General features: G+C 35.0%; 1 protein-coding gene across 1 annotated transcript in view; it reads left to right on the plus strand.

Moving 5' to 3' along the window:
* CEP85L (centrosomal protein 85L) overlaps window positions 1-17314 on the plus strand; it is a 151760-nt gene that overhangs the window by 81902 nt on the left and 52544 nt on the right. The window contains exons 4-5 of the mRNA XM_082855459.1: window positions 5912-6033; window positions 15572-15689. Coding sequence (XP_082711585.1) covers window positions 5912-6033; window positions 15572-15689 — 240 coding nt within the window. The remainder of the gene's footprint in view (window positions 1-5911; window positions 6034-15571; window positions 15690-17314) is intronic.

Raw genomic sequence — 17314 nt, forward strand, 5'->3', positions numbered from 1 at the left:
TTTTTCCTTCTTGTTGAATAAAAACTCTAAACTCTGTGTAATTTGTAATTTATTTTCATCTTCATTATTGAGCTTTGTGAACTTACTTCTGGGTGAGGTGTCCTGATCCTTTTACCAAAAAGCACTCATAGAGTATCTCTTCAGATAGACTATTCCAGGAAAGAGAGGAAGATCTGCTGTGTTATTTGACATGTTGTGAGTGATGAATGAGCTAAGGAACAAAAGCAAATTAAAGAGAGATAACAAACTTGAAGAACTGCAGAGGCTGTATTCTAGTTAAGTGTGGCAGCACTAGATTAGCTAAATTTAACAGTATTTGTCCAGGCTGAAGCCAAAGAACTTGGAACTATTTTCAGATGCAAATAGTGAGCTTATTTTAGAAGCATGTTTGACCATTACATGACATATTTTGGCAACTTTTCATAGCATCTGGGTCTCATCTAAATAGATATATTTGGGATTGTTGTAGATGCTTGTTTTCCCTATTCAGTTATGAGAGTGGAATTTGCTGTTTACAATAAGAGGTGCCAATATATGTGTTATATCTCTGGGTGGTTGGGCTCTAGATGCAGAAGAGTTATGCTAGTCTACTGGCTAGACTATTTGGCTAGTCTACTGTTTTCTCCTCTAAACCACCATTGCAACAATTGTATCTTATGTATTTTTAGGTAAAACATCTAAATGAGGAGTTCCCTTCCCTCCCTGAGTTTGGTAACTACCAAATATGTATAAAAAATGTTTACTTGTAAAAGTTGTCCTTGTTTTGCTGTACAGATTTTGAAATATTCATTACTTTGATGATGTCCTTTCTGTTCCGTGCTTGAAGTTAGCTCACAGTTATATGCCTTGATAATGATCTTTTAGACTTCATGTTCATGTCTAGTTACAGTTTTATTATGCACAAGCTATAAATATAAATTATATAGTCATATGTTTAAATTATATTCTCCTTGATTACTTATATTGGTTACAGTCAAGCAGAAACATGACTGACTGATGACTTGAAATTCTGCCACAAAATGGTATTCCTCTCATGACCAGTTAGGATTTAATTGAATAGAAATTCTTAATTGCTTTCTAACTACTTGGGATAAAAATGTGTTACTAATGGTTATGGGGAGAGGTTATTTCAATATGAAATACTTTCTTCTTTTTCATATTTGGAAGCAGCATTGTCCCATCTTAAGAGAAGGCTTCTTTGTTCTTCTTAAGTATTGACAACTCTTAAGAACCAGCTTGTAATTGTTGTAGGGGAGGACAAATAATTTTCCCTCTACCATTCTTAGTTCTTAGCTGAGACCACTGTAATAAAAGATAGATTACAAGAAAAAAACAAATAGAAGTTTATTAACCTATGTACCTTGTGTACGAAAATGAGGAACTCAGAGAGGTGGCTTTAGAATTCATGATTAAATACCACTCAATTCAGGAAAAGCAGAGGAGGGATGCAGGCCTCTCAGGGGACAATAGACGATTTTTAGGAGAGTTGAATAGGCCCTTAGAAGAATAGATAGGAAAGATGATAACCTCCTGTGGGAAAGTTTGTCTGGGTGCAATGTCTGCTTCTAGTCTCCTTTCCTGTGACAAGAGCCAATCCTCCCAGATTGATGAAACTCCCAGGGAGGGGATTTATGACAGCTGAGTTCCTTTGGGAGGATCTGTCTTTAGGCAGAGAGTGGAGTTCAGAAAAAGCCTCTCCCTGCATTTGCTCATTTTCAAGTGCCTACAGCTCAAAATAATTAATATGTCATTAATTATGGTGGCGTGTCCTGAACTCCTACAGTCGTATTTTGGGGTAGCATATTGTGCTACCCTTCATTTCCAACTCTGTTTTTGCATTCTTGGTGTACAGTATTTACTTCATCTGGTCATTTATCTCTCAGTTATTTGCCTATGTAGGATAGCACCGTAGCGATGAATAGATAGGAAATTATAGCCGAGATAGTGCATTGTATCATCTACAGAGCATCTTTGAGTACTTACATATTCTCCCCCAGCAGGCAAGGCCTTCATTTCCCCTCAGTCCTACTTTGAGGTAGAGAGAAAAATAAAGTCTAGGCCCATGGTTAGTATATTTTGTTTTTGTTGAGTTAGTATTGCATTTTGTGGATGTAGCACAGTTTGTTTATCCATTTATCAGTTAATGGTTTGTTTCCAGTTTTGGGTGATTAAACATTTGCCTTCAGGATTTTGTAGACATATGTTCTCACTTCTTTTGATTAGATACCAAATTCAATTCCCCATTTAATCAGCTTTGCCCCTTCGGAAGTTAGTTGACCAAATGAAATAAGTCAGAGAAAGAAAAATACTGTATGATGTCACTTGTATGTGACATCTAAAAATGCCAAACTCATAGAAACAGAAACTAGAATGGTGGTTACCAGAGGGTAGGGGGTAGGGAAATGGGGAGATGTTGGTCAGAGGATACAAACTTCCAATTTGCTGTAAATTATAATAAAAATAAAATTTCATCAGTTGTTTCTTTTCATCAGTAGGGGGTAGGGAAATGGGGAGATGTTGGTCAGAGGATACAAACTTCCAATTTGCTGTAAATTATAATAAAAATAAAATTTCATCAGTTGTTTATTTTCTGTATATCTTTAGTAGTACAGCATTGTTTATATAGTATGCAAAATCATAAAGGTACAGTAGCTGCCTTGCTATTTGAGATGTCACAATATGATTTTAATAACTCTTGCTAGGTAATTCAAATTGTGTTCTATAACTTCATTTAGTATAGCATGCCCTATGGCCTCATTACAAAAGCCTTAAAAGGTAACATGTTTCCGTAATTGTCATTTTCAGTGATAGGTAGATATAAACAGGTTTTTAAAATTACGTGTAACTCCACCTGCAGCATTAGGTTGTGTGTCAGGATTCATTCTGCTTTTTAAACTACTTCTATGAATCAGGATTAAAGTTTCGTAGGAAGACTGCCATGCTGCTGATTTGGTAATTGTTTATTGCGTCTTAATTACAGAGAAAGGCTTCCTTTCCTTTATTCCTGTTTGCTCAATTTTATGGGTCAATTTTTGTTTTCTAAAGGGTTTAGGTTAAGGGAGCTACAAATCAGGAGAATAAAGTTTCATGTTTTGTTTTATGTATATTCACTGGGTGTATCTGGCAAGTACTTCAGCATTCCATCCTGTCGGTGACTCAGGTGCTATAAACCAAGTAGTACTGTTGTTTGCTTTTGTCTTGCAGATCTACTTTTTTCTTCTCTTTATTCCCTCTTTCTTGATGCCAGGAAGTTTTATAAAACAAGAAAAGGCTTTTCCTTAAGTTGTCAGCCATGGGAAAAATTTTAGCAGATGACTGGTGGAAGAATAGAATAGTTAATGTCTTCTTGAAAAGATCATCATCTATTGTCTAGGCACTTGTCTTATTGAAATAGGTACAAGATATGTAAGGTAAAGCATAGCTTAAAATATTATGATATAGGTCATTCCTGATTTGTGGTAATCAGCAGTGGAGGAACCTTTTATAAAGTTTTGGAAGAGGATACCATAGATCCTCAAGCTATCTTAGAAGTTTTTTGTTAGGCATGGTAACAATATACAAAAACCAATATTTAAAATATCTGTAACCTGTTATCAGGATATTAATATATAATTCAATATATAAATAAAATATATATTCACTTTTATTCTACAAATAAATTAAATATTTAGTATTATAAATTATACCACAAATGGTTCACCATACCATTCTGATAATTTCCACATCTTATGTTGCGTTTTGGAATTATTGATATGGTCTTTTGTCTTGCTTAGTTTTTACCAGTTTTAATGAATTCCTGTTTGAGCTACAGTTTGACAAAATTTCATGAAATGAGTACCTATTAAACTGATAGTCATTAAGTAACATGGAGTTGCAATAAACATAGACTTTCTCTTAATATCAACAATATTGTTTATAGTGCTTAATCTTCTCTTGGTTTTTAAGAGCAGTTACTTTCAAACATATTTTCCAGTTCCTGTAATGCTATGAAATTTGAAATACCTCTTGGTAACTGGGCCATAGAAGAAAGAGTGAGACAGTGTGATGCTCTTTTGTTGGGCTGCCTATATTTGAATCCTAGCTCTGCCAACTAAATATAAGCTGGTAGGTAGTGTTGGGGTGGGGGAATTTTGAGGGGCTGACTAGTAGAAACCAACCAATCAGGAAGGATGCCATAAGTAGTGTCTCGTGGGCCCCTTTTTATGCCAGGAAGTAACTCTTTATTTGTTGGATGATGGAGAGTTCTCAGGATTGGGTTTGGGCAGCAGCTAGTGTTCAACCACAGTGAAAGTACTTCAGCACTGCTACAACTAATATATCTGTACTGGTGCGTACTGGCCCAGTATCAGCCTGAGCTATATGTTGGGCAAGAGAAAGAGTGAAATTCAAAGACCAGATCTCTGACTAACCTGTCTCTATAACCCTATGTGTCACTTAGACTCCAAATATGTGACCATCTGACAAAGTTATATACCCTGTTATCTAGTTTCTACGCTTCTTAATCTGATCACCTTGTGCTGTCTTTGTGCTGCCTGAAACATCCTGTCCTAGTATTACTTGACAATCATCTTAATTTAAAGGTTTAACCTAGGACTAGTTGATGTCACCCAGTTAGTGGTTTATTCAGAAGTAGGTCTTGTCAGTAGCATCTTTGGAAGACAAAGGATAAAAAATTTTGCTGCACATTTGATTCTCCTAAAGTTGCTTTGTGGTGTTTATATAGCATCTCTTAGCTTGCCAAGGAATTTATTTTCCTATTTGATTTACCAGTTGTATTGGAAATTCACTAGTTTCCTAGAGCTACCATAACAAAGGACACAAACAAGGTAGCTTAAACAACAGATATTTATTGTCTCACAGTGTTGGAGGTTAGAAGTCCAAAATCAAGGTGTCAACAAAGCTAGTTCCTCCTGAGGGCTGTGAAGAAAAATCTGTTTCAGGCCTGTTTCTAGTGGTTTTCTGGCAATCTTGTTGTGTTCCTTCGCTTGTAGATGTATCACTCCAATCTCTTGTTTTCATCTTCACATAGTGTTCTCTCTGTATCTCTTTACATAGTCTTCTGTGCATGTCTGCGTTCAGATTTCCCCTTTTATATCAGTCTCATGACTTCATCTTGACTATATCTGTGAAATCCCTATTTCCAAATGAGGCTACATTCTGAGGTATTAGGGGTTAGGACTTCAACATCTTTTTGAAGGGACACAGTTCAACCAGTACCACCAGTATTAAAATTTTGATTTTTGTTTCAATGATAGAAATTTGAGGATATCTGCTGTATTGGGTTTTGTTATTATCTGTTTTAAATATCTTAAATTTTTCTTAAAGTCTAAATCGAATTTTTTCTTAATGATATATAATAAACACTGGAGACCAGTAATCATCTAGATTATCTGCTTAATAGTCATTTTCTATGGATATATTTACTACTTTGTGAAAATATTTTAGCTTTTGAAATTTCAGTGTAATTAAAGGTTGATGTGATGAATGACAATTTGAAGTCTGAATGCTACATATACTATTTTTATTCCCTTGTGGAAACTCTTCTGGTAATGCTTGTACAGTCTAGCCTTGGTATGTTCTTTTATTGTACTCCTTCCTTAGGCAATGATTAATTTCTTGTTTCCAGAAAGCTTCCACAAGGTAATGAGAACAGGATCTTACATATAGTATTATAATAATGTTCTCTTGTCACCAATTCTTCATTAGATTTGTACATTTACTTTAGAACTTCCTTGAAATTCTTCAAGTTATGTTGTATTCACAGGTGTGATTTAAGATGGTTTTTTAAAAAAATCAAATGGACAGTTCTCTATTTTTTTTAAATGAAAATCACTGGGAAAATACAAGGTGACATATAAATATTCCCTTTAGCCACTTTTAGTATACTAATCGTTTAAACATGTTTGTGCAGGTTTTGACTGGATCATCTCGTCAAAGTTATTCACCTCCTGGCTATCAAGATTTCAATAAGTGGGAATCAGTGCTGAAAATAAAAGAAGGACTACTAAGGCAGAAAGAAATTGTAATTGATCGGTGAGTCTTTTTTTTTTAATTACTAAATATTTCAGGCATGCCAAAATGTTTAATTATAAACATTAATTATAATTATATATAATTTTATATATATAATATATATAATTATATATAATAATATATAATATATATAATTATATATATAATAATATATAATATATATAATTATATATATTAATTGTATATATATTTATATATATTTATATATATATTTTAATATATTTATATATATAATTATAATAAATATATAATATATAAATTATATATTATATATATAATTATATATAATATATATAATAATTATATATGTATAATAATATAATTATATATAATATATTATATATATAATTATATATAATTAATTATAAACAAAGATTAATAAAACAAATATCTTTGTACCCACTGCTTAGGGTTTAAGAAATAGAACCTTACAAGTACACTGATGTCTCATGTCTGTCCATCCCCAATCCCAGTACTTTTAAGAACCACTATCAGAACTGAGGGTCAGTTGGTTTATCTGCCTATCTATCTATGTATCTGTCTATCTGTGTCTGTTTTCTACCATCTTCTCATTTATATTAGGGTAACTCATTATTTGGAAACTCCTCTCCATCTTTTTTGTACATGTAACAAGTTAGCTGCAATGCTGATGAACTATCAAAGCTAGTGTCTTTGTGTTTTATACTTGGGAACTATCAAATTGGAAAGCTACTTTAAAGTGGTAGCTTCCTTTAACTAATGTATGTTAGATCTGATAGCACAGAAAGCATGAAAATCATGAGTGTTTAAAATTAAATGACCTACAGATAAGAATTTTGAAAATTTTGGGAGACATTTCCAAAATTTTGCCTATTTCAGTACCAAAGCTCTGAAAACAAATTTCTTTAAACTTAATAGTCTCCTGATTATTCTCAGCAAAAAACCTTAATATTACTTAATTATTTATGATCTATATTGGTTCTACATCATTTATGTATACTTTTGGGATAGTTAAACATGTTGCATATCATGGTAATTGGGAACTAGTTTGAGGAGGCATTTTTTCTTAATCAGTGCTAGTTACTACTTATTTTCATGTGCTTATATGGGATAAAGTAGTAGATATTTTAGCCTTAAAATTAAATCCTAATTCAAATCTTTAAATATATTTAATAGTTGAAATTTCAAAAGATTTTGCTTAGAAACTTAGAAGTGTTAAGCAAGATCTGCTGGGAAGTAAACTAGAGCATAGACATCTGGGCTTCCTTATTCTCCACTATGTTCTCAACATCTTGAACAGAACCTGGCACGTAGTACATGTACTTAGTGCTTGATACTTCCATGTTTGATAAATGAATGAAGATTGTAAGAGATAGTTATAATTGATTTTATGAAAAGACTATTTTAAAATATTAGATACTTCTAGTACAAGTGAATTTTATGTATAAATAATTATAGACCCTGTTGGATATATATTTTGAACACTTAAATAATTTAACTCATTGTATAGACTTGAAATTAATACCGTTTTTAAACACACCAAAATTCAGACTTTCATTAATATGAATAGACTTGCCCTCAATCAGAATCACTTGGCTTTTATTATTTTTTAAACACCATTATACCATTCTATTGGGTATAAGTCAATAAGTGTCTTAGTTCATTTGGGCTGCTATAATAAAATACCATAGACTGGGTAGCTTATAGACAACAAATATTTATTTTTCCCACTTCTGGAGTCTGGGAAGTCCCAAGGCACCGGCAGATTCAATGTCTGGTGAGAGCCAACCTCCTGATTCATAGATGGCCGTCTTCTTGCTGTAACCTCCCATGATGAAAGGGGCAAGGGAGCTCTCTGGAGCTTCTTTTGTAATGGCACTAATTGCATTCATGAGGATTCTGTCCTCATGACCTAGTCACCTCCCAAAGGCCCTCTACCCCCTATACCATACATTGGGCATTAGGATTTAATGTGTGAATTTGGAGGTGGGGGTGTATGTCACAACATTCAGTCTATGGCAGTAAGAAATTATTGATGTAATCTATTAAAATATATTTATATTTGTCAATTCTGTATATATAGATGGATACTAAGGAAATAATCCAAAATCATTCAAGTTGCTCAGTTGGCCAATTCTGTTATTTAATTAAAAAAATTTTTTTTATTGAAGTATAGTTGATTTACAATGTTGTGTTAGTTTCAGGTATGCAGCAAAGTGATTCAGTTTTATTTATATATATATATATATATATATATATATATATATATATATATATATATATACTTTTTCAGATTCTTTTTCCATATAGGTTATTATAAAATATTGAGTATAGTTCTCTGTGCTATACAGTAGGTTCTTGTTGTTTATCTATTTTATATATAGTAGTGTGTGTATTTACTCCCAAGTTTCTAATTTATCCCTTTCCCCCATCTTTCCCCTTTGGTAGCCATAAGTTTGTTTTCTATGTCTGTGAGTCTGTTTCTGTTTTGTAAATAAGTTCATTTGTATTATTTTTTTTAGATTCCACATGTAAGTGATATCATATTATATTTGTCTTTGTCTGACTTACTTCACTTCGTATAATAATCTCTAGGTCCATCCATGTTGCTGCAGATGTCATTATTTCGTTCTTTTTTATGGCTGAGTAATATTCCATGGTATATATGTACCACACCTTCTTTATCCATTCATCTGTCAGTGGGCATTTAGGTTGTTTCCGTGTCTTGGCTGTTGTAAATAGTGCTGCAGTGAACATCGGGGTGCATGTGTCTTTTCAGATTATGGTTTTCTCTGGATATATACCCAGGATGGGATTGCAGGATCATATGGTAGCTCTCTATTTTTAGTTTTTTAAGGAACCTTCATACTGTTATCCATGGTGACTGTACCAATTTACATGCCCACCAACAGTGTAGGAGGGTTCCCTTTTCTCCACACCCTTTCCAGCATTTATTATTTGTAGACTTTTTGATAATGGCCATTCTGACTGGTCTGAGGTGGTATCTCATTGTCGTTTTGATTTGCATTTCTCTAATGATTAGCAGCGTTGAGCATCTTTTCATGTATCTTTTGGCCATCTGTATGTCTTCTTTGGAGAATTGTCTATTTAGGTCTTCTGCCCATTTTTGGCCGGTTCTTTATCTAGTCTCATTTATGGATCTATGGTAGCCACGTTGTCAAGTAGGAGTTGGCTGGCCTAGGCTAGCCTTATCTGGATGGTCCTTATGCTCCATGGGGGTCTGTCATCCTCCAGTATGCTAACCAGGGTTTGTTCATAGGATTAAGTTCAAAGAGAAAATGAAGCACACACGTTCTCTTGGAGCTTAGGCTCAGAACTGGCACAAAGTCCCTATGGAGAATCTCTGTACCCTTAGTTTAATTTCTCTGTGAACCTAAAACTTCTCTAAAAAATAAAGTCTGCTTAAAAAAAAAAAAATCACTTCCACTATGTTCTTATTGGTCACAAGGCCAGGAGACTTCACCTGTGGACAGTAGGAACAGCAAAATCACATCAAAAAGGAGTATGAGTAATACAGGGAAGGGAATACTTGTGGATGTTTTTGTAAACAATCTTCCACACCCAAGTGTCTTAAATAATCTTTGATATTTTACATGCTTATTATAAAGTTTTTGATGATTAATGCATTTGATATTATATAAAACAGAGGAAGAAAAAGTAGCAACTCCTGTTTCTAAAGCAACATGACCAGAATTTAAAAGTAAAAATGTTCGGGCTTCCCTGGTGGTGCAGTGGTTGGGAGTCCACCTGCCGATGCAGGGGACACGGGTTTGTGCCCCGGTCCGGGAAGATCCCACATGCCGCGGAGTGGCTGGGCCCGTGAGCCATGGCCGTTGAGCCTGCGTGTCCGGAGCCTGTGCTCCGCAATGGGAGAGGCCACAGCAGTGAGAGGCCCGCGTACCGCAAAAAAAAAAAAAAAAGTAAAAATGTTCATATATAAAGATCTTTATAACACATATAGTGATGAAAATTAGAACAAAATTATAGTATAACTTTTTTCCAGGAACCAGATTAGACTAATGGCCTTTAAAATGGTGATAACACATGCAGAGACTATTTCAGAGACAGAATTGACAGGATTTAGTTTCTTCCTGGATGGAACGGAGAGTAAAGATGCTGAACTTTTCTACTTTGGAATACAGTGTGGGTGATGATACCTTTTAAGTCACTTAACTAAAAATTGTATGCTGGTTATTATTCCTGAAAATATCAAGTTATTCATGATTGCATGAGAAAAACGTGGGGTTTTTTTTTTGCAATGCATATAGCTTTCGTAGATTTTGGATAATTAGGTCAAAACAGATAAATGTTAAGGAAAAATAACTGCTATAGAAACTGTTCTTCTTATGGTTACCAGTGGGGAAGAGTCGGGTGTGGGGAGGGATAGATTGGGAGTTTGGGATTGACATGTACACACTGCTATATTTAAAATAGATAACCAACAAGGACCTACTGTATAGCACAGGTAATTCTGCTCAGTATTCTGTAATAACGTAAATGGAAAAAGAATTTGAAAATGAATAGATACATGTATATGTATAACTGAATCACTTTGCTGTACACCTGAAACTAACATAACATTGTTAATCAACTATACTCCAATATAAAGTAAAAAAATTTTTTTAATTAAAAAGAAAAAGAAACTTCTTAAATGTTCCCCATCTTGTGAGAAAAAGCAAATAGGTTAATTTCAAAAACAACTCAGAAAAAAAAGGAAGAAACCTGGTTTCTAATGCTTTATATTTGACACTAACCATTTAGGTAATTCTGAATAGGGTACTTGACCTTTTGCATATTGATCTTCTCATCTGCCTGGGTACAAGGAGTTTCACCACTTAAGCAAAAAATGAGGTTTTTGAAGATCACTCTTCTAGGCAACTCTCCTCTCCCACCTAGTTGTACAGCATGAGGATTAAATGAATAAATGTATGTAAAAAGCACTAATACTGTCTGATGCATAGTGCCCATCAGCAAATAGTAGCCACATTATACATGTTTTGTATATGTAATAGTTATGTTTACGTGCTTGTCTTTCCTCAGTCGACTTTGATCTCTTCACAGAAGAGACAGTTTCATGTACATTTTATTACTCATAGTAGGTACTCACTAAATATTCATGCAGAGCAAATAGCCTCATTTTAATGAAAAAGAGGTTAAGGTTGTTGGTTAAACTATGCTGTTGCTGATACTAGTAGTTCATATGATGATTTACACTTAGAAATTGCATAGCTTGTGCCGCTGAATTGAACAGATAAAATATAGGGGTAAGTCAGTGCACTGGAGCCAGATTCAGAGAGGAAACCATATACCCTCTGTGGTGATGGCTGAGTTAATGCTATTAGTAAATGATACTGGCAGTATAGAGGAGAATTCTCATTTTGTCATTACTTGCAATTTACAATATAGTATCTACAAATCTTCTTAAGATCTTGTCCAACAATAGAGAATCTGACTAGCCATTGTTTCTGGTTCTTGGAAAGGAGACTGTAAATCTTTAGAATGTCTTTTTTATTCATGAGCCCTGGAACACACCTGCATTTATGCTAATGAGGTGATTCTTGGGCCCTGGATAGCAGCTTCAGCTATATACCCTAGAGACCAACCCTGTGATCAGAGGGTTGGGACTTTTGAGCCAGTCCAACCTCCAGGGAGAGGAGGAGGCTGGAGATTGAGTTCAGTGATTTAATCAATCTTGCCCACACAATGAAATTCTATAATAAAAACTCTGGGAACTCTCCAGATTTGTAGCCATTTGGTTAGAAGTGTGGATGGTCTGGGGATCCCACTTGAGTCTGGCATCTGAAGTGAGGCTTTCTTGTTGGGGATCATGCCCTTAAAGCTGTGGAGTCTGATGCTAACTTAAGGTGTTTAGTGTCAGAATCAAATTTCACACAGTGTAGCAGTTGGCCTTGAAACAAAATAGATTCAGAAATTGATTTTATAAAGCTATATACTTAGGTGTAAACAACCAAAATAGATAGAAACAAACTATTGAAACTGTATTTAAATACTCAGATAAGCTGATAAAAATAACCAAATCTTACTTCAACACTTGTGATGGAGAATAAATATGACTCTTGCATTATGGGGTCCGTCTCAAAGTAAAAGATGTTCTGCAAATTGCTATGAGCAAACTGTCATATGTTAATTGATCATATCTGTGAAGTTGGAATTTTAATAACTTTTAATAACCATGATATGTACACTTAGGCCTTGCTTTAGAAATATGATAAGTCCTAGCTTCTAAAGCAGATGAGTTAGAAGGACATTTAATATGAATTCCGTTAAAAAACAATCCACACTATACCAAAGAATCCACCACTGATTTTAAAAGTTTACCCAGCAAAATTATAATGTGATTTTACTTCCACATGTAATTAAATGAGAGACATATACATTGCTGAAGGCTCAAATGATAGCATTTTTTAGTAATAAAATATTTTAAAATTAAGGTACAGACATTTTTTTTTAGACATACTATTATGCAATAGATTACATTATAATGTAAATATAACTTTTATATGCACTGGGAAACCAAAAAATTCGTGTGACTGGCTTTCTTGCAATATTCAGTTTATTGCCACAGTCTGGAACCAAACCTGCAATATCTCCAAGGTCTGCCTTTAAATGTAAAAGCATCCTTTTAATATACTTTGGGAGTATTTTCAGGCTATACTCCCTTAACGCATTTACCGTTCTTCCTCTGACTACTATTAGGATTTTCTCTTTATCACTGATTTTAAGTCATTTGATTAGGATGTTCCTTGGTTTAGTTTTCTTTTTGTTATTTGTGCTTTGGGTTCTTTGGTCTTCTTGGATCTGTGGGTGTGTCATTCTCAGCAGATTTGGAAAAAATTTGGCCAGTTTTCTACAAATACTTTTTCTTGCTCATTCCTCCTCCCCTCACCTCCCCTATAGGGATTCTAATTACACATATATTTGGCCTTTTAAAGAAATCCACAACTCACTGATTCTCTGAGTTTTTGTTTTGTTTGTTTTGTTTCATCTGTTTGTCTTTTTATTCTGTTTCTTTTTGGATCATTTCTATTGATATGTCTTCAAATTCCCTAATCTTTTCTTCTGCAAATTCTAATCTGCCTTAATCCCATTCAGGATAATATTTATGTCTTCCATGTCTCTGCTTAACATATTATGTCTTTCTTCTAGTTTCTTGAACATATGAAAATAGTTACAATAATTGATTTCGTGTCCTTCACTATTAATTCTGTCATTTGTGTCAGTTCTAGCTCACTTTCAGTTGATTGGCTGTTCACCTTATTGTGGGTCATATTTTCCTGCTTCTTTGAGATGCCAGGCATTATGAATTTTAACTTGTTTTGGATGTTACATATTTTTATATTCTTTTTTTTAATTTATTTATTTTGTTTATTTTTATTTTTGGCTGCATTGGGTCTTGTTGCTGCACGCAGGCTTTCTCTAGTTGTGGCGAGCGGGGGCTACTCTTTGTTGCGGTGCACGGGCTTCTCATTGCAGTGGCTTCTCTTGTTGTGGAGCATGGGCTCTAGGTGTGCGGGCTTCAGTAGTTGCGGCACTCGGGCTCAGTGGTTGTGGCGTGCGGGCTGTAGAGCGCAGCTTCCGTAGTTGTGGCACACAGGCTTAGTTGCTCCGCGGCATGTGGGATCTTCCTGGACCAGGGCTCGAACCCGTGTCCCCTGCATTGGCAGACGGATTCTTAACCACTGCACCACCAGGGAAGCCGTTATTTTTGTATTCTTGCGCTTTGTTCTGAGCCCCAAATTGCCCTCAGTTGGAAATTGCTGCTAACTGATACCCTGTAAATTATGAAGTTTTGGCATTTGGGAACAGGCACAATTCCGGGCCCGATGTGAGCCTCAGGCACTGTTTCTTCTAATCTTTTTGGCTAACATATCCCCCACCCCACCCCATAATGCCCCCTCCCCACTTAAAGTAGTTTCTTCACGCATTCGTTAGTTAACACTCAACTGAATACTCAAGGGTGGCTCTGCACTGTGAACTCTAGCTGCCTTGGTTTCTCCAGATTACCAGCTTTGTTTTTTCAACTCAGAGAGGTCACTTTCCCTGTTAAGAGGCTAAGGCTTAAAACGCTAATCTCTGGCAATCTTAGGACTCATAGAATTTGTTGTCCACCTCCCAGAAGTCACGGTGATTGCCTGTTGTCCAGTGTCTTGAGAGTCTTTCTTACCTGTATTTTGTTCCATTTTGTAATTATGTCAAGGGGAAGGGCAAAACTGGTTCCTGTTACTCCATCTTGGCTGGAAGAGGAAGTTTAGTTTTCTTTGTAAAGTTTTACATTATTTGAAAAGTACCATGTGAGTAATCTCTCCTAACCTATCTGTTTCCTGTTTGATATTTTCTGTGTGGATGTTCATAAAGGATAGCGTATCTGAAAAACAAATAAAAACAGCTCTGAATAGAATAAGCTCTTTGATGCCGTCTGAACTTGCTCCAAAAGTTATTTTGTAAGTAATTTTGGAAAACATCAAGCTATTTGTTTTCCCACATGTATCCTTATTATTCCTTGAAAGCACGTGCTCTTGCTCTCTTTTGCTCTCACTCTCTCTCTCTTATAACCTTAGTATGAGACTTGTTATTAAATTTTTGAAGATTAATGATAATACATATAAAGGTCTTAGCATGTTGCCTGGCACATAATGGTTTTCAAATGTTTAAGGATACATATTCACAAAAGTTAAATAATTTGATTAAAATAAGCTATGGGGCTTCCCTGGTGGCACAGTGGTTGAGAGTCCGCCTGCCGATGCAAGGGACACGGGTTCGTGTCCTGGTCCGGGAAGATCCCACATGCCACGGAGCGGCTGGGCCCGTGAGCCATGGCCTCTGGGCCTGCGCGTCCGGAGCCTGTGCTCCGCAACGGGAGAGGCCACAACAGTGAGAGGCCCGCGTACAGCAAAAAAAAAAGAAAAAGCTATGATCCACTGAGGAAATACTTGAACTTCAGTGTGCCTGGTTCCAGCATGAGGTTATATTAAAATGAAATTTCAGAGCTATCCAGAGATGCAAATCTGCCACCATGTGAGTTCTCCATCGTTGATGTTTATATGTAGACCATGCAACCTGGATGTTGTAGATAAGATGCAGGCATAGTACAGCAGTTGAGCTAGATGATATTTATAAAAATACCTCTCACCCCGACAATGAAATTTTCAGAAGCTTCAATTGGTATTAAGTGTTAAACAGAATTTGGACGAATGGAAATAATAATATTAAGGTAAAGACATTCCAGACTGAGATTGAAACAGTTTTTATGTTAGGCAACAAGAAGAAAGAGAGCAAAGCATGACTTTGTTCGAATCTAAGAAGAGTATTCTACAAAAGATTATGTTCTTTAAAGTGTCAGAAGTACTCTACAGTATAAACTTTTTCTGTATTTAACATATCTCTTGGTACTGTGGTTTAAAAGATTGATCATACTTTTAACTCTTATGCCAAATTAGAATACTGAAAGTTCTGCTTTTAATTATCACTTAGAAAAGTATATTGTTTGTAATGTGGTACCTCAACTTATGTTTTGCAGGCAGAAGCAACAAATTACCCACCTGCATGAAAGAATAAGGGATAATGAATTACGAGCACAACATGCCATGTTAGGACATTACGTAAATTGTGAGGATTCTTATGTGGCTAGTTTGCAGGTAAGATTATAAAGGATTTTGTAGTCGATTTATTAGTAAAACATGTAAATTATATACTAAGCTTGAAAGATTAGGACATTTTTTGGAGTTAATAATCTGTTCACATGGTTCATATTTATATGTGTAGTGAAAGATGTCCAAGTGCTGTTTTCCATCTGTCCAGTTCACACCCTTTCCCCACATGAACAGGAGCTACTATTAACAGTTTCTAGTGTAGCCTTCCAGAGTTGACTTGTATCACAACAAACACATATAAATGTATTTTATCCTCCTACCTTCACAAAAAGTATCAAAATAAATACAGTATGCAACACCTTGCTTCTTTCCCTTAATATTATATAAAATTATATAAAATACAGTGATTATTTTCATATCATTACATAGGCAGCATCCCTTTCCTTTGCTTTTACAGCTGCTTGATTTCCCATTTTATGGAGACAGCATAATTTATTCAGCCTGTCTCTACTTGTCAAAATGTGGGTTGTTTCTAGTTTGGGACTATTATACATAATCTTATAAAAATGAAACGCTGTACTCATTAAACAGTAACTCACCATTTCACTTCCCGACCCCTGGCAACTACTATTCTACTTCATGTCTCTATAATTTTGATTACTCCAGGTATCTCATGTTAAGTGGAATTATACAGTATTTGTCTTTTTTGTGACTAGCATATTTCACTTAGCATAATATCCTCAAGGTTCATCCATGTTGTAGCATGTGTCAGAATTTCCTTCCTTTTTAAGGCTGAATAATATCCCATTTTATGTATACCACATTTTGCTTTTCCCCTCATCTTTCAATGGACACTTGAGCTGAATCCACATTTTAGCTATAGTGAATAATGCTGCTATGAACATTTTTTATATTATTTATTTGGGTGTACAAATATCTCTTTGAGACCCTGCTTTCATTTCTTTTGAGTATATACCCAGAAATGGAATTGCTGGATCATATGGTAATTCTGTTTAAATTTTTGAGGAACTGCCACACTGTTTTACCACAGTGGAGGTACCATTTTGCATTCCCACCAATAGTGTACAAGTGTTCTAGTTTCTCCACATTGTCACCAACACTGTTATTTTCTGGGTTTTGATAGTAACCAACCTGATGATATCTCATTGTAATTTTGATTTGCATTTTCCTAATGATTAATGATGTTGAGCATCTTCATGTGCTTATTGGCTACTTCTGTATCTTCTTTGGAGAAAGGTCTATTCAAGTCCTTTGCCCATTTTAAATTGGACTTTTTGGTTTTTTCTTTATTGAGTTTTAGAGATTCTCTATTCTGGATATTAATCCTTTGTCAGATATATGATTTGCAAATATTTTTTCTCATTCTGTGGGTTGCCTTCTTATTCTGTTGATAGTCCTTTGTGTCTTTTCATGCACGAGATTTTTAAATTTTCACGAAGTCCGATTTGTCTACTTTTCTTTTATTACCTGTGTCTTTTGGTGTCGTAACCAAGAAATCATTACCAAATCCAGTGTCATAAAGCTTTTGCCACATATTTTCTTCTAAGAGTTTTATAGTTTTAGGTCTTACATTTAGGTCTTAGATCCCTTACAACTTAATTCTTGTATATGGTGTTAGGTAAGAGTCCAACTTCATTCTTTTTGCATGT

The sequence above is a fragment of the Leucopleurus acutus genome (genome assembly GCF_964270905.1).
Source record: "Leucopleurus acutus genome assembly, chromosome: 15".
NCBI lineage: Eukaryota > Metazoa > Chordata > Mammalia > Artiodactyla > Delphinidae > Leucopleurus > Leucopleurus acutus.